The 24222-nt window shown below is 42.9% G+C and overlaps 2 protein-coding genes across 3 annotated transcripts; both read right to left on the reverse strand.

Moving 5' to 3' along the window:
- Positions 1–868: 868 nt before the first annotated feature.
- itga2b (integrin, alpha 2b) lies at positions 869–19319 on the reverse strand. Of its 2 annotated transcripts, XM_036552107.1 has the most exons (30): positions 19160–19319; positions 18603–18733; positions 17758–17855; positions 17483–17648; positions 17080–17129; positions 16666–16711; positions 15617–15736; positions 15099–15143; positions 14763–14806; positions 14604–14669; positions 13991–14043; positions 13341–13552; positions 12844–13029; positions 11395–11440; positions 11016–11123; positions 9946–10001; positions 8939–9090; positions 8342–8452; positions 7738–7805; positions 6857–7004; positions 6525–6617; positions 6044–6123; positions 5793–5873; positions 5362–5467; positions 4611–4763; positions 3663–3767; positions 2747–2863; positions 2272–2373; positions 1922–2044; positions 869–1567 (listed from the first exon to the last, which is right to left on the reverse strand). In XM_036552107.1, the coding sequence occupies exons 1-30, from the start codon at positions 19297–19299 to the stop codon at positions 1457–1459; spliced, it is 3117 nt and encodes a 1038-aa protein (XP_036408000.1). In that variant the 5' UTR covers positions 19300–19319; the 3' UTR covers positions 869–1456. The 2 variants fall into 2 exon arrangements, with proteins under 2 accessions (XP_036408000.1, XP_036408001.1); XM_036552108.1 differs by lacking the exon at positions 2747–2863.
- Positions 19320–21583: 2264 nt separating this feature from the next.
- LOC118794639 (aquaporin-1) lies at positions 21584–23768 on the reverse strand. The gene is made up of 4 exons (XM_036552892.1): positions 23292–23768; positions 22750–22911; positions 22494–22574; positions 21584–21751 (listed from the first exon to the last, which is right to left on the reverse strand). The coding sequence occupies exons 1-4, from the start codon at positions 23766–23768 to the stop codon at positions 21584–21586; spliced, it is 888 nt and encodes a 295-aa protein (XP_036408785.1).
- Between the last annotated feature and the right edge of the window lie 454 nt (positions 23769–24222).

Genomic DNA, 24222 nt, shown 5'->3' on the forward strand with positions numbered 1-24222 from the left:
AATGGAGGTAATTAGATGTTATAATACCTAAAATAATTAGGTATCATATGCTAATCTTGTAGCCGTCCATTATGAATTCAATATCGTCATATTTTTTGTATATTTTCCCCATATATTTTAGTAAATACAGGTCCAAAGTAAATTTAATTGTTTTCTGCATATTACTATCAACACAATCACAAATAATTATCTGTATGTGCGTCGCAGGTTGATGAATATAACACTTTTTAAAACATTTCTTTTATGATGTATTAATGTACTTCAATAGACTATAGACCATCACATCAATAGACCACAGCTCCACAAAGTCTCCATATGGAGACAGGACATTGGCTGTGTGCATATTTAGGGACAGGACGACTTCAGGGATCATTGTGAATGCTAACAAACAAACAGATATTCTTTCTGCAAGCAAAGAGACTACTCAATGTAAAGGAACTCCAGTTTCCACCCAATGAGGGACTGTGGGTGACAATCAGCCATTTTTTAAATGATCTTTTCAAAACATACCTGTGTAGTATGTCATCTTTTGAAAATTTGAGATGAGCGTCATATAGTCAGAAGACACTTAATTTCACAACCAAACTGTATATATATATATATATATATATATATATATATATATATATATATATATATATATTTTTTTTTTTTTTTTTTGCAAAAAAACAAAACAATCCATATCTCTTATCAGCTGCTGATATTGATCACAAAATTTCACACACATTTTTGAGAAAATAATTTGACTTAAGACTCAACAGTGAAACAATTAAAATAATCAAAAATACTCTTGAAGGAATAACCCTTAAGAGACAGTCAATTAAATAATGCATACATTGTTATTATGGTTATCTGTACTAAATGGCCAACAGCATTGAAATCATTCACATACATTCACATTCACAAAATTGTTTCCCTTATATTGAAGGCAAACCTTCTGTCAAATTAATCAACCACTGTTCAATCACGTGACCCCACCTGAAACAATTTAGACAAGACATAAGTTAACAGAAAAATAAGCTGTCTAAACAGCATATACATAATAATTAAACTATTTCCTAAATGTAACATATACATAGTTTTAATTGTCCTGTTACATAAACCCACATTCTAGTTGCAATAAATGAAATCCTCATTTTAATCTCAGGTGGTGTCTTTGCCAGTCAGTGAATTGATTCAGGGCAGAAAAGAAAAATTCTGTTCAGGGCAGAAAAGAAATGAACAATGGGATTTTTTCATAACCTTATAGAATCTTATAGGTTCTAACAGTTGACTGTGGGGTAAAAAGGCCATTTATTTCTCATTTTCACAGATGCTTAAATCAGACATTTAGCTATACTGCTTAATGAATTAGTCTAATTACAGGGAAGTGTGAACTGTTGCTATTTAATCTGGCTCTGGAGACCATTTATTGTGCACATATCTGAAGTAGGAAGCTAGCTAAGTGTCTCAGTTTTCAGTTTGCAGCACTAGGATTCATATCTGTGCAGTCCGATTGAGCCGGCCTGAGCTCCTCGGTATCATCATCCTCATCACTTGGTGGGCGAGTGCGCTTGAAAAATCCAACCTGAAAGCCAAGGGTGTCAAACACACATAAATAAGTAGCTGAATGTTTTCACGAATGGGATGGGAAACTTGGAACATAGAGTCAGTTCTTTGCACAGCCTGTTTCCTAATTCATAACATTTACATATCAACAACTACTTTTCCAAACATGCCTTCAACATGTAGTTGCAATGTATAACAGAGGCATAATGTGCATGATGGTGAAATTAGAAAATGTGACGAGGGGTTACAAATATCAACACTGGGGCAGAACAAACAAAATAGTTTGGATGCCAGGATTTTCCCACTTAGCATCAGACACTAAGTGAGGTGCAAGGCAGCGCCACCTGCTGGTCAGACAGGATTAGTACAGTACCTTCCAGAAGATGAAGATGAGCAGTGTCAGCAGGAAGAGGCCTGCGATGATAGCCACCACTATCCACCACACTGGCACCTCCTTCTCCCCATCTGGACGCCTCCACACAACGCTGGTGTTGGTCTGCCACAGCATCATGTAGCACAGATCACGTCAACACTCCACTCTTAAATTAGCCATTTCATTAGCAATGCCTCTACTCTACTCACTTGCTCATATTCAGCGAAGTGAGATGTCTCTGGAACAGTCTATTGTGCCCTTTACGCTCCAACCAAAAGGTATGAATCTGTATTTCCACATTTTATTACCATTATAACAGATATATCAGGGTTAACTCCACCCTGCCTCACCTTTGCTTCTCCACTGGGAAGCACTGCTGGTTGGATCTTGGAGAGCATGCTCAGCACTTGGTAAGATGCTGTAGAGTGCAGCACATGATTTTCATAGGGTCTCTAGCGGAGCGAGAGGGAGACGAAAGAAGATGAGAAGAGAACTGTGTCGCTTGTATTGTGAGAGATGAAGAGCCTCAGAACAACACTCTCCTCAACTGGCAATAATTTGGTAGAGTGGTGGGCAGCAGAGCTCATAACTCAGAGGTTGCTGGTGTAACTTCCTGCTAAGCCACTGCTACTGTACCCTTGAGTGGGGTACTTAAGCTACATTGCTTCAATAAATGTCCGGCATTATAAACAGAAAATATGCAAGCTCCATAGGTTCCCCCGGATAAGGGTGTCTGCTAAGCAAATAGAATAAGAGTTTGCCCCATGAGACCAGTTAGACAGGGTGACTGGAGCTCCCCTAGTGGTACAGTAAACCCTCTCTCACCTCCAGGAAGGTGTGAACCCACAGTCTGGACATCACCTTCACTACCGCACTCCATCCCCTCTCTAGCCTCGGGGCCTCGCAGACAAACCTCACACAAGTGGCCTCACTGGAGCAGTTCTGTCAGGAGAAGGACCCCATTGACAAAATGCAGTCACTTCACAGTGCCGTGCTGCATCAACCTTGACTGGGTTTAAGGGACATGCTCCTGCAGCAGCAGGATTGTGTCTCCCCCTTGTGGCACATTTTTGACACTACATCTCACTTGTCATCCTGACATCAATGCCACAGTAATTATATTCAAGGTGGTATTCTCAGTCCTGGAGCAACTTTTGACCTTGAATCAAATAAAAATGAAAAGAATGCATCACGTCTCAAATGTCTGGAAATCTTAATGGAGATTGTTTCAGTACAGATGTTTCATAGACTTGACAGTAGAAAGAAAAGTTCCACACTACTGTCCCAGCATCCAGCTCGAAAAGAGAAGTACCTTAATGTGTGTTTTCACCGATTATCAGTGAAAACATACAATTGTGTGCCGGGGCTGACACATGCTCATCTGTGGTCTGTTGCATTCTGTATGTACTGTTGTTCATGTGGCCTCATTACATGTGTTTTTGTGCCTTGGCTTTGTAACATAGTGGTAAGGAGCAGGACTTGTAATTGAAAGGTTGCTGGTTTGATTTTCCAGTGGGGCACTGCTGTTACACCTTTGGGCAAGACACTTAACCCAGAATTTCCTTAGTAAACATCCTGTATAAACGGGTAACATGTTAAAAATTGTAACCTATGTAAGTTGCTCTGGATAAGAGCGTCTGCTAAATGCCAATAATGTAATGTAACGTAATGCTTTGTAAGCTACTCCAGATAAGAGTGTCTGTAAATGTTATCTTGCTGAATGTTCTGTAAGCATCCTTACCACATGGATGGTCTCTTTGCGCTGAGGCTCCAGCTCTGCATCTCGCTTGTTGATCCGGTGCACGGTGTAGACGCTTGCGTTGGACATGTCGACAGGTTTCACCAGCTAGGGGAGGAAAACTGACAATCAATTTGCTTTGCACTGCGATCCACTGAACACACGTCTCTATACAATGAGCGCAGAGAAATGTACTTACGGTTGTTGACGTCATCTTGAAATGACCAGCAGGTTTTTATTTATCAGAAAAAGGACAAACCATGTCACAACTCTAAATATACCTCACAGCAAAGGATAAACTAGCATTCAGAAGGTGTAATAATGACATGTTCAGAATAAAAATGAAAAATGCACTGAACTGAGATGACATTAATGTTCTGTGGGGCACCTTCAGTGGCTGTAGCGCAGCAGGCCAATCATGAAGACCCATAAATGAAGATGGCTTAACAATCAATTATGTAATAATGTCATTTTCCAAATAAAAGTGAAAAATGAACTGAAGTGAGGTCTTAATGTTCTATGAGGCACCTTCAGTGTCTGTAGCAAGGCAGGCTAATAATACAGACCTATAAATGAAGATGGCTTAATCAATTATGTAATAATGTCACTTTTAAAATAAAAATGAGAAATGCACTGAGTCGAGATGACGTTAATGTTCTATGAGGCACCTTCATTCAACAGGCCAATAATACAGACCTATAAATGGAGGCAATCGCCAAAACATTCAATTAAGTATTTAATTTAGGGAACTAATGTCTCTAAAAGCCCTGCAGTTGTCCAGCTTTGCTGTGGAGCATAGCATAGAATTTAGCAATAGTTACAGGCTATCCTCTGCTCCACGCTATGCTGATCCCTCAGTGTTACTGTGGCATATTCACTAGTGTTTTTATCATGACAGTGCTGTGGAAACATTGCAAGAGCTTCATTTTCCAATTGGCTGGTTTTCCTTGCCTTGTAAAGGTCAATGTAGGGGGAGCTGGTGTGGCAGGTGAGGTACTCCTCTGAGGCATTAGCGAACACATAGAGCAGGAACTCCCCCTGCTGGCGGGAGGGGAAAACTACCTCCACTTGAGCCCTGACTGTTCCAGGGCCCAGATTCTGCAGCTGGAAGGGAAGAAGACATTTAATTAATATATTTGAGGAATATTTTACAAACGCTTTTCTCTGTAAAGATACATTCCAAACAGTCCTACTATCTAACACACAGTTTCACAAATAAGGAAAAAAAAACTGACACTCTCTAACCTTCCCTTATTTCTTGCTGTTTCTCTTTGTACATGAATTATTTTTATTAGTACCCTTATGGTAATTATATTTAATCTGTGTTTTGTATATAGCTACTAATTCAAGTCTCTCTCATTTAACGATCCTGAAACTAATTTTGACGAGGTTGTTACTGGAGTCCAGCATATTAAAAGACACCAATGGCTGTTTTCTGAAAAATATTCTGTAGTTTTACATCATATTCATTATTTGCCAAGTAATCTGGTCTGCCACGCTTTTGGAGATAATGAAGAGTATTTGATAACGATCCTCTGGGACGGCATTAAGTATGTCAACCCAGGCAGCACACACCAAGCAAATATCCAGACAAACATGCTTCCATATTTTCACTGTCTCAGATGACCTGTTAAAGAGTGAATAACACCCACAGCATAAGAATCGCACACTCGTGAAACATCTTAAGCAGAGGAGAACGCACCTCATAGACATGCTCGACGAGGGGGCCAATCTCCTCCAGGGTTGCGGGCTCCGACTTTGGCTCCCACTGCGCGATTGGAAGAACGCACTCAAGGGGGGAGGAGCCCCTGTGGTGTCGGAACATGGGTAACAGGGGCGACAAGTCTGTGACCTAACAGCGCTGTCATTCAGAACACATCCCCTCTCCCTGAGGGCCTGTCTTTTTCAGGGAGTGCAAGCCTAAAAAGGCCTCACAAACCCTTACTGTGCATCACTCATTGCTCCTCTGTGACAGTAGCCCACTTCAATGCCTTCCATGGTAGAAAAAGACTCACAGATTATACATTTCAGCACAACTGAAGGCTGCCTTTTGGTCGCATTCAGCATCTGACCTGCCACATCTATGGCATTTTCCCACAGCATTCAAAGACAAATTGGAATGTGCGACCTCACCCTCTCATTTTCAGACTGGCCACTGCGCTGACGTTGATTCTCAGATTCACGATGTTGCTGTCTGGATTTTTGCTGTTCTTGCTAACGTAAAGAAATTCAGAGATTCAGATTCATGGAATCAACCATCCAGGTCATGACAATGTAATATGGTTAGATGTGTTGTTTGAGCCAAAATAAAATGCAGCTTTCTAACATTAGTGTGGGTCATCTACTGTACTGGTGTGAAGACATATGTATGCAAGTATTCTTGCCTTCTGATCTGCATTTGGAAGGACACATGGCTTTCCACCTCTTCCAGGTTGCCCACATTGAAGTACAGACCTGCTTTGAGCTGGAGAATAAAATAAGGAGTGGTAACATCAGCTGTACAAAGGCGTAGAAACATAGGGAGGGTTATTGTTGGGTAACTTGACTTACAACCACAAGGTTGCAGGGTCAAACCCAAGATGGGTGCTACTCTTTTGCCCTAGATCAACCTGATTTGCTTCATATAATGTCCAAGAGTGTGTGCAAGGATGTCGGTGATGTAAATGTGTTATAGGGTGAATTAATAGCCTCTTGACAGCACATATAGCCATCATGAAAAATCACTACCGATCATAAAACTGTCCACGGACACCCAACTTCAGTAGACAGTTCCAAGTCAGATTGATCAGCCATACATAATGTCTACAGCTAAGGTATCTCCACAATCTGAGTGGCGACCTTGACTGTCCCCAGCCCAGCGGTTACCTGTTGGCCTTGTTTCATGGGGTTTCCCAAATTGCAAACCACGATCACTGTCCCGTTCTCTTTCTTCTGTGCACACACCAGCCGGCTAAAGCCCTGCAGCAGAGATCGAATGCAGTCTTTGCTGAACTGTTTTATTGACATATTTCTAAGTCAAAATCTGGTGAAATTCCAGAAGAGCCATTATATCCGGGTATTTCCATTGAAAAATATGGTTAAATTACGGCTTGTGGATGTTGGTGTTTACAGTTTTGCTGCTGTAGTTTATTTTATGTATTGCAATAGGGAGGGGTATGGATGGAAAAAGGAAAGCCATGAACAGGACTGGCCCTCACCTCTCTGTCACTCAGCACACCCTGGTAGTGCGAGTGGGCAGGCGTGTGGATCTGCAGCTCCGTCTCATAGGCCCCCTCCCCCTTGTTCTCTGCCCCAATAAGCAGAAGCACGGGGTTCTCGTCCCCAATCAGAAGGCGGTCTGTCCCCCTGAAGGAGAGGTCACAAGAGGTCAAGACTGGGGTCTCAAGTCTACCATTTTACTGGGGGCAGGACCTGACTCTCCACAGACAAGACACTCTGAAGTGGACAGCTGGTGACAGGTAGAAGTAAGACATGTGGGTCAAGGAGTATCCATCAGTTGATGTGTTTTTATTAAATATGTCTCAGGGCTATTTGTGAATGATGAAGGATTAGGGACACAAAATCACAGTGATATGTGGTTTATAATGTTCCTGTAATGGAATATTATAGATTGGCATAGGTCATTTGCTCATAGTGTTTCTATGCAGAAGATCTCATGCTGACAGAATGCACTCATGCTATCAGCCTATCAGAACATATTGTACAAGACTGTTAACATTTTTCTTGAAGTGAAAGAATGAAGTGGCGAGTGACACTTCTTTGAATGAGTTACTGATGGAATCCCACACAAACATACACACACACACACACACACACACACACACACACACACACACACACACACACCGTGCGTACCGCTCCTTCAGTAAAGTATTCAGCACTGAAACTCCATCTCCTTTTGTGTCCTTACTGGCACCCTGTGGAAACAGCCAATCCCACCCCCCAGCTCTTTCTCCACTCTACTACAGTTTCCTCTACTGTCAAACGACATGTCATGACTAACTGACCTGGGATGAGGACACAGCTTCCAGTGCTGTCTATAGACAGTGAAGGGGGTGTATAGGTGTTTGACACTCACGCTTCAGCGGTCAGATGCAGGTCAGGAATGCAGACGTTGTCCTCACCACAGTCCAGGATGATCCGAGTCTGTAACACGTAGATAGAAATGTGAAATGTGAAGACTCACAAAAGCCTCGCACACAACAAGGACACGAAGTGAGGAAACCTGATACTATTCCCCCTACAATACTGCTACCAATACCACTAGCATTAAAAACCACCACTACTACCACTACCACTGTTACCACAACTATTACTGTTACTATTAACATTACTTCTAACAAGAAGTCACTTAAAAGTACTTAAAAAACAAGAAATCATCTTAAAAATGATACATTTTTTACTGCACCAGCTGATGCAGTTTCACGCAATGTCAATACGCTTCCCATAGTGGACAATACTAGAACTATTGTGAACTATTCATTCTTTGACTAATTCTAATGTTAAGAGACTTTTTTATCTAAACTGACTTTTGTCTCACTTTTGAGCATGTCAACAAGTCATCTACAATAGCAAAGCGGCTGTCACACATTGTGGCATGTCTTACATTCCCTTTCGATGCATTACCTAAAAGCTAACACTTGGCATTCTCTCTGTGGCAAATGTTAGAGCCATGACATCACCTGCACAACTGCTGACTTCTGTCCATGCAACACAGCCTCTGGTGAGTTACTCAGACTGTAGTTGAGAGCAATGAATATAGGACTCAGCTTGTCTCTGATCTCTGACTCATGCTGGAGAGAGAGAGAAAAGAGAATTGAAACAACATGAGCGGTCCATGCAGTCCATGCTTTAAACTACCTCACAGTTTACACTTTTACAGCAGAGGACCAGGAATGAACACAATGTTCATTGCCAAGATAGCAAGACCCACAACTGTTCCTCTGTCAAGGTATGGAATTTAAAATGGGAATTAAGTAGCTGCTTTGTCACCACTGTAAAATTGTTGGTTTTTTAGAGGATCAAAACAGGCAATAACTGATTGTGAGAGGTAACTGAGATTTATATTTCAGTCAGTTGCTGTTTACCAGGAGACCACTAGAGGGCATAACCCTCACAGCTCCTGCTGCGGGACGCTGCGCAACCATCACTGTTTTGGATTGTTTACCAGGTACAAACAAAACAATCGGATGGGAGAGCTGGGAGCTACTACTGATCAATAATCGGCATGAATGGCCATAAATGAAAGTGACCTACTGTCCCAATGACTGGAGACTCACCCGCAGGTAGGCGGTCCGGTTTGTGCAGGCCACTCCTTCTTTCCTCTGAATGGTCAGGGAGAAGTGCTCCTGTGGCTGCTGGGACTGCAGAAACAGTGTCCTTCTGGCCATTTTCTGCTTCATCTTGTCCAGCTGGAGCTCTGTGTCCAGGACTACCATGAAAATGTAGAGAAATATCATATTAACCACACTGCTGCTTTGAGGAGCTACTATATTGAACATTTTGAGAATGATGCGTGTCAGATGGTATCACGTTGAAGCTGTTCCTGTTGACAGTTTAAATTTAGGTACTTATATCAACAGAACCGTTTAACTAAAAAACACTAATTGTAAACGAAAAAGGTTGATTTCAAACCTACACAGACAACCGGACAATGAGAATATCACTCGTTATATCCAAATATATCAGCCCTAAGACAAATGTACACAAAGCGGATTCATAAAATAGTCTAAAATCAACCCAATATTCACTACATGTGTAGGTGAAGCATTCAACATGCTAATCTCAGTGTTAGGGTTTGCAGGGAAAGGACCCAGGCGCAGAAAATACAGGCAGTTCGAGAAGATATCTTTTGATGACGGGTCCAAAACACACAGGCAAAAAATCATAGTGAAAAGAACAGCCCAATTTGGTAGCCAAAATCCAGAGGAAAAAACAGATAGCATCAAAAATGGCAGGCAAAAGTGAAAATCTGGGACAGGTAGAGTCGAAAACAAAACGGATCAGAACAGGTAACTAACAAGAGGCAAGAAAGAAACAGGAACAACACTGCTATGATTGGGCAAAGAACAGCAGGGAGATGATGAAGAGACGAGACACAGGTGTGCAGAACAGGCCACAGGTGATGGGCGTGGCCGAGTAACAGGAGGGCGGGGGGCTGGCGGGACAGGGAAGCACAAGGACCTGAAAACAAAAACAAAAGACACACCCACACAGACAGACAGGGAGAAATCAAGCAGCTCAGGTTGGGGTGCTGACACTCAGAATTTTATTGGATAAGACTCACCTATTTCCTCTGGAATGCTGTGCCCCGATACACTGACACACATGCTGATTATGAAGCTGAGAAGAAAAAGAAGAGGCACATTATACTTCAGGTCTCAAAGGAAGCAACATTAATTTACATTTCACTGTGAAATTACAGTATGTGGTTATATCAGTGCAATGTAAAACATGCAACGTTTAGTCAGGAAGCCCAATGCATAGTAAGATGCATTTTATTGATCATTTAAAGTTTGGCTATACAATGCTATGTCTGCGGTCAGACTGTTTAATAATACCATTGGGCAATAAACCCCATCACTCAGTAAACCAATACTATGGTGTAGCTCTCAATTTTCTACTTCACTGATCATATATAGGTTGCACTCAGTGCTCATTTCTGCACTGTATTTTTTTTACTTTTAATGTACATATATTTACCATTTTATTTGATTGATTCTGGCTTCTTATATATATATATATATTTCTTTGCTTTTTCTTGCTTTTTATTGCACATTGCCACTTTTGCCTTTCTACCTCTGTCTTATTGCTGCTGTGACAAGTGAATTTCCCTGCTGTGGGATCAATAAAGTTCTATCTTATCTTATCCTATCTTATTGAGAGCAAATGAAACTACAGAAGACCAAGACATAGCAAGCAGTGTAATGACAAGGTAGCTATTCAGCTATTGACAACGTCACCGCTCATTTAATCTGCCTCTTGCTTGCATGGGAAATCACTGAAAATTGAAAATGATTTAACTAGCCAAAGATTTGGTACAGTAATCTTCAAAACAAACATTCTATGTCATATTGTATTTCATGCAACACATGTACATGCTTTGTTTTGAGGGTCCTAGGTAAAATATAATGTTGCACTGGATATCTGAAAGTGAGAGCAGGTGATGAGAAATGGTAGAAGATGGTTGCATGTTTCCTTTGTAACTCGCTGTATACAATTACCAAATGATTGCCTATAAATCTACTTTAAGAACTAAGAATTATTACATTTACTTGAGTGACATTTGGTCAGTACAGGCTGCTCCAACAGCAGGTGTCTTTAGGCTGATTTTTAGGACTGATAAATGACCAGTACCAGGAGACAGACTGCCCGGTCTTGGGCAGCTGGCAGCGTTTCTCATCTGGATTGAGAAAGTCAGGATGGAGGGACAGCTGGGCCTTCGCTCTCACCACTGCCTGTGCTCTGTTCACACGCACACAAAACACACACACACACACACACACACACCAATGGGTCATACATATAGCACACATTGTATCTTTTCCAATTTCAGAATAATTGTAAAAGGGTTTGTTGCACAGTCAAACTAAATGATTATTATCAAATGAAATGATGAAATAACACTATCACGATCATTTATGCATATTTTAGATAGTATATCATGGTATGCCACTTTATTAGTTTCAAGATATTTGAACAGAAAACTGCAACAGTTTGTTTAGGGACTTCATACCTGTACACAGCAATCTGACTGACGCCCCACGCTCCAACTATAAGATCTATAAGGCAAAAAGGCACAGATAAATCTCAGGTGTTGACAATGATGAGACTGTGATAGTCCAATAGGAACCTACATCTTAATCTGTTGCCATCCCTGAATACTGTTGAGTATCAATTTCAGAGATTTCTGATCCTTAAGCGCTAAGAACTAATCAAATGTTTCAGTCTCTTCTCCAAAGGATGACAAAAGCTCAGAAACTGCTATTTCATAGACCAAAACAAAATGGTTACAAAATGGTTACAAAATGGTTACTGACAAGAGTGCACACTTGTCACCCTTTATAATCAGTGACCTACTGTGTGTTACTACATAGACAGGAAAAGATCATGGGAGGACTAACAGCTTTCCAGGAGGGCGGGGCGCAGACAGTCAAAAATGACTGTGCTAGCATGCTTGAGGGGGGAGGCAGAGCAAAGTGATGACATAAACTACTAGAAGTGACACACATTAGAAAGCAATGTTGTGTAGAGACCAGACACTCAGGCCTCGCGGGGACCTTCCAGGAGTGGACTTCCATTTACAGCTCGTCTCTGCTTTGACAAGTAATGGCCTCTAACCAGTGGCACCATCTTTAGTTCCCGCAGTCTGACATGCGGCGGTAAAACTTTCTCCTCTTTGGTGGGAGGGGAAAGCCACATGTTGGAAAGGAGTCGTGGGACAGAAATAATGGACTTTTTGAAAATGGCCCACAGATGCGCCTCTGGTCTGTCATTGGGTGGACATTTTTATAAATCATACATTATAACAGGACAGCAGAGGGCTCAGTCTTATTAAATGTGACATTTCTGTGATTATATTGCACAGATATCTAGTAGAGGCATGCTAAGTAAGGAATTCCATCGGTGATACTCAGCATGCGTTGTCAGTGCAAATCATGGATTATCTTTCGTCAACTCTAGCTATCCCAATGGCAAGGATCAGCCATAACTGTTGTGTTTATCCATTCACAGTATGTACTTATTAAGATTCATCCCAGCATCAGTATTTGGTTAGACACTAAGTTGGCAAAAAAATTCCTGGGTTGATAGTGGACCCACGCACGGATTCAGGATTAATTGATCTGTCCCTGAGTCAAATACCAGGCACTTAATGTAAAAAGCTAAAGTTAAATCAGGGCTTTGGTGCACCAAGTTACATTTCTTTCCAGATCCTCTGATCCAGAATAACTTACAGTTTTCACATGTTATCCATCTGGATATTTTGTAGGGCAGTATTTGTTAACAGCAGGCTTCTACTCGAGAATTGAACCAGCACAGAACCAGCAACCCCTGCTCCTTCCCACTGCACCACACTACTACCCAACATGCTCACAGGTGGACACAGTGTAATATTAAGCTAATATCAGGCTCTTGTAATGTCGGCTCGCCCAGTGCCAGTGAACAGTTTTCGTCTCAGTCTAACCTGGGTAGCCATTGGCATCGATGTCAGTGCCCCCTCTGAGAGCGAAACCAAATGCCGCCGGGCTGCCAAGGGGATGGAAAGGGCTTGGGAGGACCTGGGTGTACTGGGGGGCCATCCCGTCACTCTGTCCCACGAAGATGAAAACAAGGCCGTTATCCCCAGAGAAGGGGGCTCCCACTGCAATATCTGGCAACGGCAAGACAAAGAACAGTTACAGAAGTGAGGCATTCCTCCTTCGTCCCAGCACACCTTTAGGTAAATGTATGAATCACACCTTACGCCAAATGTCAGAATCTGATATTCAAATAGCACAAACATCTGGTGACATTTGAAAGGGTTTTGGGGAGGATTTTGGATCACCAGTGAAAATATACGCCCATGGGAAGACATTGGAAGGGTTTTGGTCTATGAGCTGATGTCGGTTCAGTGAGAGTGGCGGGACCCAGATCTGAGACAGGTGCGCGGGGCAGGGGCGTGAGGGGGTGAGGGGGGCTCACCATTGAAGCCGTCCATATCGAGGTCACCCAGCGGAGCGACAGCACTGCCGAACCGGCCGTACGGGTCTCCTCCCGTCAGCCTCTGGTCGGGCTTGGCAGCGAAGGCAGAGTGCTCTCTCTGCAGGTACACGCACACCTGTCCTACCTCCACGAGGTGCTGACTCGACTGCCGCTCCATGTGCAGGGGGGCCCCGATCAGGACATCGTCACGCCTGCAGTCAGGGGCGTTCAGGTGAGGTGTGAACTAATGCACTGTGCTGCACTCCTAACACAGTGCCGAGAGACCTCTACGATCACTGCAGTGGCACGTGGAACATCAGGAGTCCCGCCCCAAGCCCTGCTCCTCCACGAAACTGGTTTCCCACAGTTTGTGTAAATATTCAATGCCGTACAGTCAGCATAGTTTGTGTAAATATTCAATAGTGTACAGTCAGCATTGTAGTAAAGCGTGAGTGTCAAATTAGAGAACTCAGCCCTGCTGCTGTGGACAGAAATTTAATAGATGTCTCTCCTTTACTGCTGCTAACAAAATTAGAACTTTAGTAGATAAGTACTTTGCCCATCTGCACTTCCTCAATGACATGACCACCTCCGCATTTCATTCCTGATAGTTTTGGCAACCTCTGTGTGGGGATGTGAGCTTGCCTTACCCGTCGTTATTGATGTCTGTCACCGCAACGGAGTGGCCAAAGTAAGCGGTCACCTGATGAAGCGAGAACACTGTGTCACTGTGTATCCATTTCAAAGCTTCCCAACAGCAGGGGCTTCCTAGAGTTGTTGCTGCACTGCACCGAGTGGTACTGAGGAATGATCTGGTTTTGTTTTTTGTTTGCAATTTTCAGTACAGTGTTTATTATTTATGCCAAGGGAAACACTGCACATACTAAAACGCTTACATAAAATGATTGAAAGTGAAATAACCTAAAGATATTACAGTAAAAACTATGTGTAATCTTATGATCGCATACATAATGCCTTCAAAAGAACTATACAAGATTATACTGATATTTTAAAAAGTTCAGCAACAATAACCACATATTCATAATCATTCATAAACATTCATGGCCACTCAATAACTGTAGCATCAATGTCAAAGGTACATAATTTGTCTTAACAATGTAGCACTTACAAGGGCATTATGGATAACATGATAACACCATATGAAGAAACAAGTTGTCACTGGTTATTCCACTGGTTATTCTGTTAGATGTGTATGTTACACTAAAAAGTACCTTTTGTTGATATAAGAATTAGTCTTCTTACCTGAGTTCCATAGAATGTGTGGAATACTCTTAATAACTGCAATGATTTCCCATTATAGATTTTGACCTGGAGGAGCAAAACTTGAAGTTGGTATTACATGTTGTTTACATGTTACCAGGCATAATTCTGTTTTTACCCCTCACTGATGGGATTCCTTACTGAGCCAGCTTTGTTTCGGTCATTGGGAACACCGACCACGTAGTCTGAAATGAAATACATAAAGCTAGCTTAACACAGACACTGCACCAGAGGTATTCGATCTTTACTTGAGCAAAATGGTATGAAGCATTATATAGCTAAACCAAGCTGGCCATCCCTGCCATGACCATTGGCTCTGAGGCTGACAAAGACTTTGTAACTAGCCACCCCTAGGATTTGTCCCCTGAACCAAATTCAATTTTGCGATGTGAAAAAACCCTCATGTATTTTCTGCAGAAAAATAGAAAGATTTGATCCAGCTGGCTTGTTAGAGACAGAGAGAGGCTCGGTTTTCACCTGGCGTGGAGTCTCCTGTGAACTCGCCCGTGGCCACGGAGTAACCTGAGGGAGAAACACATCACTAATAAAAGGAGACTAGCAGAAAGCCTTGCCTTTTAGTGTGGACTCACCATACACCAGTGTATATGGTGCCCTTTGTGTGGTGATATCTCAGCAGAGATCATGTAAGGACACAGAGACAGTCTGAGGGGCTGCACTAAGAGACTGGTATCTTGAAGCATGAGAATAAGTGGTCTTCCTTGGTCACTGTCTCTCACTAAACCACAGTCAGGGTAGCTCGATGAGAAATTCCCAGGTGTTCACATTGCAACTGTCATGTAGACACAACTGGACCTTAAACATAATTTCAAATTTCCAGAAAAAGAGTGTTCCGTTGAACTTACCAAGAGCATGCTATGTAAATGTGCCTCTGCAAAATGACAGTCTAGATCGACCTCATTGAAATGGTCAGAACATTGAAGTATACATACACTATAGCTATATTCACTGCTTTATAATTGAGAGGCGCTTCTTACCCTGATATACGTCATAAGGACCACTCTCTGAGGAAGAAATCATCCCAGGTACATCAAGCGGTTCACTTTGGATCTGAGTGCTTTTCAGGATGTTGCTTAAATTTGCAACAATGGCCTGGCCTACAGTGCAGTGGGAAAGAGAGCATTGGTCAGCATTTATGCAGTCATAATTCATAATCATATTCTATACCTCATATCTCAGTTACAGGTAACTCAGGTAGTTATTTTGGTATTTACTTAACATGTATCATGTTGCTATAAAATACCCTTTACATTTACATTTACATTTATTTATTTAGCAGACGCTTTTATCCAAAGCGACTTACAAAAGTGCATACAGTAAGTATAGCGACAGTACGGGGACAGGATGTGTACAGTTCCACAATGAGACAGTTCTCAGCTGAGAGCAAGGTCTGTTTGAGGACACAGTACTATCAGATTTGTACAATTACAGCCTATAGGGCAACTTTACCACACTGTTGTATTAATACAACAGTATAATAGTGGAAAGTACTTGTGAAAAACTCATCGGTGTCCTTTATATGAAATAACTTGACTATTACACCTGCACACTTCAAATAGTGTGCTGCTGAACAAATAATCCTGTTGTTATGCAGTTTTCAGGACACTAGAGGGCGCATGTGACACTCTAGAATCCTAACAAAGAAGAGGTATGACTTTTCAGTTTGTTCCAGGCAGAAGTTGTCAGTAAGTGCTGATGTAGGACCAGTTTTCATGTTTAGATTCAAATGGTTAAGGCAAGAAGTGTGTGTTTTGAGCATCTAGTTCCAGATCAGTGTTTACATTCCGCCCAGTTTCTCTCCCCATGTTCCCCCACTTACGAGGTCCTGTAAATAGATTCAGACCCCGAAGTACTGATGACAGCAAATTGACCTTATCAGAAGCAACAAGGAAATCAGCTGTATGACTCCACAGATAAGACATTCGGGTCAATCTCATTGCCAACAAAATGATTTGAACCTTGCCCTTTCAACAGTATTATTTTAATAAATGTAATCTTAAAACAAATAAACTTAAACCTCATCTACCTTGAAAGAAGAAACTACCCGGAGCACCAAGCAGGACCATTCCATCCTTCATAAACACAGAAAATGAGAACCAAGTTAGGAGACACATTGGGGAGGAACAGCAGTCTTTTTTAATGAATGAAATGAACAAATGACTCACTCATACTGATCTATGCATTGACCTACATCTGGACCTATAGCCAAGCCATGTGGAACAATAGTAACTCACTACTTCACCTTTAAATGTCAAAACTATTGACATAAGTCTCAAATATTATGACTTTTGAAGTCGAACTACAGTACAATACAATAATTAGTGTATTTTCTCACACAGCCCTAACGCTGTTCTGTACCTATCCAATGTTCATACTGGATACTGTGGCACATAAAATATTAATGACAGAATATGTAGAAACATATTTAAAAGAAAAGGACCTTTGTCATTTCTGAGCTGAATCCTGCTTCACAGTATCGCTTGTCCCCATCTGTAAATTAAAGTGATTCAGGTGAATAGCAAAGCCAAATCTGAGAGTATGGCATCACACATGAAACACGCACTCTGTAAGAACTCTGTAAGTTAAATATTTGAAATATCTGTGCATGCAGCGTGAAACTGTGTTATTTTCTATATCCATAAACATACCAGTTTTATAAAATAAGGTTTTGAGGTAACTAATTTGAAGTGCTGGGAACTGTTTTAAAGCTGGTTTACTGTACTATGCCATTCTCTTCAGTCCAAACAGAGGGTGGCACAGAATAGCATAGGGTACCCTTGAACCCATTCTCCAGAGATGACTGAGACGGAGGTGTGGGTGCATGGGGCAGGACTCGTGCTTACAGTACTTCATGAGCTGGTAGATGTCTTCAGTTAGGACATCTCTGCAGGGGGCATAGTCAGTCAGCTTCTCGGTCTGCATGTCCAGGATCTGGCAGTTGCCGATTGGAGTGTTCCCAGATTCCTTGTCCCCGTCAATCTTGTTGAAGTGGAAGAGTGGGGCGCATGCCTGGGGGGGACGCAGAGTGACACAGAGGACAATAAGCCACGGGGGAGACAACGCTGCAGGCGGCGTGTGACTTGTGGTGGGATCGTTCTCCAGAGGGGGGCATCCTTACCAGGATGTGGCTGTCTCCGGATCGCACGCTCGCCCCAAACCACTGGTAGGATTTGAAAGACTGTAGACGCTCGCCTGAGAAGCTGCGCTCCTCGTCACCTTTGAAAAGAAAACGGACTCTGCTTTTTGATGGGTGTCAAAGTTCAGAGTTTAAAAAGGAAGACAAAACAGGTTGAAAATAATATGCACATTCATTAACTGGTTAATATCAGGTCTGATAACAGAAGATTAGTGCTGTAGGTTCTGTACAGGACTTTTGAGGGTTGAAAATAAATTGTCAGTTCTTGTAGGGTTGGTTCTTGTCAATGATTAGAGCTTAAGATTGAAAGGTTGAAAGCTTACCCCTAAATTCTAATTGTTCTCAACTTTGTTCTCCATGGCTATCAAGTGTATTGATTGACATAAGGATAACGCATTTGTACCCGATTCCCTTTTTAACTGATTATATGTACCTAATGTGGGAGCAGTGTACTTAACATCACGGAATTGTAGTTATAGCAAAAAGATTGTCATACATAACACTTATATTAAATAATTTGGTAAACAGACATTATGGTTATGTAAAATCATTTGGTTTGAAGAGATTGGTCATGCCTTACAAAGACCTCTGATCTATTTATTATAATTACATAATCACTTGAAGCACGCAAAGGTTGCAATACTGATGCCATCATGTTAAGCAGGAAGGAATCTGGTGCTGATGGATGATCCTTACTTTAATCGATGCACTGCTTAATCAAGTAAAGCAATCAGAAGCAGCCTTAGAAAAAATTGCAGTTGATGGGTAGGATTTTAGCTTCTGCCATTTTTAGCGCATGGGCCTCCTCTGCTTGATAGCTATCTTACCTGTGCTGTCAAAGGCCATGCTGTGACATGACCCTCCCTCCGGTGACCAGGGACAGAGGAACACGGCCCCGCCCTCGGCCACTCCAGGCTGGCTCGTGTTGGCCTTCGGAGCTCCAACAATGACACTAACTCTTGGGTGAAGCGAGGAAAGGTGGATGAGCTACTGTACATCTGTGTAAATTGTCTCAGGCACTCAGTTAGACCAACCTGCTCACACCTGGTCAGACCAATAACCTGTTCCATTTTCAGACAGCATTCTCATGTCTAAATTCATCACTCCAAAAGAATTAAAGAGAAACAGCAGTGTGGGTGATGGTTCACACTGTACTGTGCATGGCATCAGTAGCTAGCTACAGATCCACTGCAGAGTGGATGGTGCCCCTGGATAGCTACAGATTGACCTTAAACAATGAATGGCTTTACTTCAAGGTCTCAAACTGCTGCTTATTGAAAGGTGTGTCCAAAACCTACAGGAAAGCAGCCTTGTAGTTTTGAGAATTAGGACATGCAGCTCCAGTTCTTCTGAGATACTCTTAATGGTAAAATGTCATACTCACGATTTCTTGAACTGCCAAAAATCCACAGAGAATCCAAAATAACTGCCCTGGGGTCCCGAGTAGACTGTAAAGTTGTTCAGGTCCAGGTTTAGACAGTGAGCTTGCTGTGGAAATGCACACAGAAGGAGACAAACTGGCATTGGTAGTAGACCCTTCTTGAGCTCCATCTTCTCCAGGAATGGGTTTGCTTGCTTTCACTGCCTTATTCAGGAAGGGGAGTTTGCCTGCACAACTAATTTCTGTTTTTCTATGATAATATCAACAGTGATTTCCGGAATGTGCTCTGAAGGAGTTAAGACACTTGTGTGACCATAACTGGCACTTGTTGGTTGCGGATGCCTTCGTCATCACTGTAATTGTGACTAGGAACTCAGCATTGAACCAAATATGGCTTCACATATCTCTGACCTGTTTCCTGTAGATAGTCCTTTTTGTGGAGCTGTTGTAATAGCTGTAATTAGAAAATAAGTATGCATAAGTGTGTATTTTGTTAATTAAAAGCATCTAATGATATGTCAATCAGTAAAGCAGCAATGTTTATGATGAAGAGATAAAGAACTATTTCTGCTCTGTCATTTAAACCTGAGCCTGACACAAATTTCTATAACATATACAGAAATGTGTATACAAATAAGTAAAACGCCTTCGTCAGTATTATTTGTCTATTTGTTTTTGTTAAGTATACAACAATTCCCCTCATGGCAAGATTTCAAAACAAAACAAATGGTAAGATAACTTTTAATATTTTTCTACATTAAATCTACAGTCCATACAATATTACAAGATTACACAGTGCACAGACATCTCAGCATGACTCACACGAATATAAACACAAAAGCACTGAATCCCAAAGCAGAAGTAACGGAATGTGGAGGTTGTTTTTTTTTTTTTTTTGCTGAAGAACATAACACTTAGGGTGCACATGTCAAATGCACAGTAAATATACATTAATTTATTAATCTGAGCAAATATCACATAACGGAAGAGCGGACTTCTGATATTCAGACCTCGGATATTTGTTCTCAGTCCATTGTTCATTCCCGCACAGAACTCATGTGGGCAATGGCAAAGCTCCCATTGGAGGTGGAATTGCTGCACGTTGAAGGAATTTACCCACATTGTGAGCGGCCAGGGCCGTGACAGACGGATCTCGCCGGATCCTCTGGACTTCATGGTCGTGCAGTTTTGGAAGGAAATTGAATGTTCCTTGATAACAGGCCGGCGAGTCACACAGAGGGGCTGTCCCCGGGAGATTAACACGGCCAAAAGCCATTATCCCTGGCCCTCTCAGATAAGTCTTCCTGGCCTCCGACGGTGCATAAAAATAGACAGAGCCGCGAAAGTGAAACTGTCACAAACTCGCCCCTCGATGCTCCGCTTAGAGCAAACACCAGAGGATTAGGCCAGCGTTGATGCAAAGCTTTTTATTTCACGCACAAAAAGACAAAAACGGCTTGTACAGACTCAAGAGTGACAATATGTCTTACATCCTACTTCCATCCGCATCACAAAAAAATTGCTAAAATTGTACAGTACATGACAGATTGCTGAAAAGTATGACACAAACATACAGCAGTTATAAAAGATTAGTATAAAAACAATCACACGAAATACATTGATTTTGACACCACGGTGAACATTACATGGGTGTAAAGTTGCGATAAAAATCACCAAGCTGCATATTATGAATGGTGATATTTCCTAATTTTAAGAACTGTGGGGCAGGAAATTGATGTGGTATTAAGGAGCAGGGCTCTTAACCCAAAGGCAGCTGGTTTGATTCCCAGGTGGGCCGCTGCTGTTGTACCAATAGGCAAGGTACTTAACCCAAATTATCTAAGTGTCTAGCTGTATAACTGGATAACATGTAAAAATCCTTGAGTTTGTAAGTCGCTATGGACAAGGATGTAGCTGTACCCGTATTTTGTCATGCTGTCACCATGGAGACAGGGGCTGAGGTCTGGAATGGACTGCATTGGTTCCTGCGGAATTCCTTTGCTGCCCACACAAGAATGCGACTCAGAGTCCAATTCAGTGCTTGTCACCAGGTATAATGAATTTATCCTGTGGATAAGCGGAGCTGCAGTATGTGGTAGAATAGAGTATGGTAAATTCTGAAATAGGGTGATTGAGTCAACATCCACAAGGACAGTACCATTTCCACTTCTGAGTGTACATCAAACACTTATATGTATGTAAAAGAGATTTACCAGAAAGAGATTAAATTGAGTGTAACGGAACAGGAATCGAGTCTAGCTCTGTGGATGATTATACCTTGGTGATCCTAGCTCAAGGATGCACCCAGAGATAGACGCATCCTCCAAATGAAATCGTGTCACGCTGCCAGCGTGTGGTGACAGCGCGCTAAAATGGACCCAGGTGGCAGTGCTGGAAATGACACCTCTGATTGGCTGAGTGATTTTTTTACTCCCCTGCATGCTCCAGGCTGGCGGGCTGCTTGTGGTGGGCTTTCAGGGAGACTTCCCGGAGCTCTGCCAGCCAGTCACCCGGGCAGCTCCACCGAGGGTGGAGCAGCAGGTCATGCAGCAAGACCGCAAGGACGGCCCCCACACATGGCCCTGCCCAGTACACCTGCAGAGCAGAGACGCTGATGAAACTACTGGCGTGCGTGTGTGTGTGTGTGTGTGTGTGTGTGTGTGAGAGAGAGAGAGAGAGAGGGAGAGCGAGAGAGAGAGAGAGAGAAAGAGAGAGAGACATACATAAAGAGAGTGAGAGTGAGAGAGAAAACAACTCATTCTTCCTACTTTACCACTCTCCTTGTGCTTCTAAAATCACAGAGATGCTTAAAGGCATTGCAACCTGCCTGTGTTTGACCTGACCTTTCACACACACCCTCAGGTCTAGGGAGAGTCACAATATAGGTTACGATATGGTAATAAGTGGTTTAAGCGTTTAAATCAACCCTACAGAGGAAAACCTTTGGTGTATGTAGCAATATTAAAGTTTCATTCCACATAAGTAGCATTGCAAGCTTCATAATGTGAATTCTAAAATAATGGTTAGATATTTGTATATGTATATTTCTTTGTCCTAGAGAAAACCAAGCAGTTATACTTTGTGTCAGTCTTTATATTGTTCAAAAAATGTCTCTGTGTGGGGAAATCGTTGATCTCCGTCACAGACTTTGTGTGCGCGTGGTATATCCTACTCAGCATTTACCCTTTTCAAATAAGGTCCTTATTCAAATAATACACAAACTACATTAAATTCTCAGACCCAATTACATATACTCAGATATCCAGTACTTTAATGCGGGAGCACTGCATTACTGAATAGAATGAGGTTATGAAATTAACACTCAAAGTGGACGAACCCAGTGGTTGTGGAAGTTCAGGGCCATCACCGCAGGGCCGAAGGACCTGGCCGGGTTCATCCCACAGCCCGTGAGGTCAATCTGGAGCGGGCAGAAAAAGAGAGGAATCACTGCGGGCGACAGAGGACCGAAGAGGGGACACTGCAGGCAAAAATGAAATGTCAGGGGCGCATTTTATAATGCCATCCTGACATTTCCCCCCCCCCAAAAAAAACGTTAGACGGATAACCACTGTGAGGGTAAAATTGATACTTACTGCGACAAGGTGTCCTAAAGTGACCGACAGGCCAACAACGATGGGGCCAAGCGACTGGAACGGAGACTTGGGACGGGCAGTGACTGTGACGCAGAGCACTAGCAGAAATGTGATGGCCGCTTCCACTGAGAAAGCTTGATAAGAGCAGACCCCTGGAGCGAGCTGTGAGATGAGAGAGCAGAACGCTGGGTCGCTGTCTGCGGTAAGCACATGAAGTACATTCAACTTGCGCTGTTGTTTGCTTGCACGGCTGCTCTTTTTGAAAATGAAACTTTCCAAGTAGCCCCTCTCGCACAAGATTGACTGATTCTAAATTCTCATTATGTCTAATAATTAATTTAATACAATCCCGTCTTAAAAGGTCAACATATCACAAATAGTGTTCTTGAAAGGATATGATGGATTATAGTGTACAGCTTATTCACAAGCAACAGTTTCTCCTCTCCCTAAAATCTATAAGCAAGTTTATCGGATGTGAAATACACACATCATCAGCATGTTTCACTGTGTCAAAGCAAGGAACGTCCCCAAATTTCACCCACCTCATTCAACCCCACCTGCCCACCGAGGGAGGTAGGCATGACCCCCAGCAGGAGGGCGCAGGCACAGACGGCTCCCAGCAGCTGAGCACCCATGTACAGGACGGCCCTCCAGGGGGTGACCTTCAGCCCAACCACCATTGCCAAGGTGACCGCCGGGTTCAGATGGACACCGCCAGAGGTGGCGGGCCCCAGACACACTGACACCAGCGCCAAGGAGGCCCCGAAGGCCAGGGCAACGTGCAGGGGGTCAGGGTGGCACTCGGGCGGGGCAGCCGGAAGGGCCGGGGCTGTGTCTGCTGAAGATTGAGTGGGTCCGACGGCGCCCCCTGGTACGGGTGCCCCAGGCCACAGCACCACTGACGCCAGGCCGGCGAAGAGGAAGAGGGCAGTGCCCACGAACTCGCACAGGACGTCCCGGAGGAAGGAGAGTGTCCACAGATCCTTCAGCACCAACACCAGCCCGGACAGCACCAGCATGTCTAATCTCTCTGTTTCACGGCTGCGACAGGACGGACAGCCAAACTGATTCCAGCACTCCGCCTCACTACCGTCAGGACCAGCTTGCATTTATAGGATACACTTCCTTGTGACGCATACATTGGGGAGGTGATCTTTTTTTAAAATTAGATTATTTTTCTGGGACCTCTATAAGGAGCGGCTTTGTAATGAAGGGGAGGGGGAAGGGGGCTTATCCGATGCATGGCTTGGCTTCCCCTCTGCGCTCTCAGGTTCCTGGCGGTAAATGTCGTACGGTATCCCGTTTCCCGCGCTGCGGATTTAGCCATCGCTAATGAAGCAGCGCTCTGCCATGCCTTTGTCGGCCGCCCTTCTTGTTTTTGTGTCTCCCTAACCTGTCGCCCATGCTTTGCAGGGGGGGCTCCTCCTGCCTCCATAGAGGGGTCTTTCTTTTGCCGGTCAGAACCTGATCTTT

Source organism: Megalops cyprinoides, chromosome 19, assembly GCF_013368585.1.
Source record: "Megalops cyprinoides isolate fMegCyp1 chromosome 19, fMegCyp1.pri, whole genome shotgun sequence".
Lineage (NCBI taxonomy): Eukaryota > Metazoa > Chordata > Actinopteri > Elopiformes > Megalopidae > Megalops > Megalops cyprinoides.

Bases quoted from the DNA above. Each gene is read 5' to 3' on its own strand.
- itga2b (XM_036552107.1), bottom strand. From the start codon at position 19,299: ATGCCAGTTTGTCTCCTTCTGTGTGCATTTCCACAGCAAGCTCACTGT. The intron at 18,734-19,159 runs GTGAGTATGACA...GCTTCACCCAAG, and splicing joins TTTTGGCAGTTCAAGAAATC to AGTTAGTGTCATTGTTGGAG. The intron at 1,568-1,921 runs GTACTGTACTAA...CTTGGCTTTCAG, and splicing joins TCATCTTCATCTTCTGGAAG to GTTGGATTTTTCAAGCGCAC.
- LOC118794639 (XM_036552892.1), bottom strand. From the start codon at position 23,768: ATGCTGGTGCTGTCCGGGCTGGTGTTGGTGCTGAAGGATCTGTGGACA. The intron at 22,575-22,749 runs GTAAGTATCAAT...TGCCCGCTCCAG, and splicing joins CTTTAGGACACCTTGTCGCA to ATTGACCTCACGGGCTGTGG. The intron at 21,752-22,493 runs GTTCGTCCACTT...TCTGCTCTGCAG, and splicing joins TGAACTTCCACAACCACTGG to GTGTACTGGGCAGGGCCATG.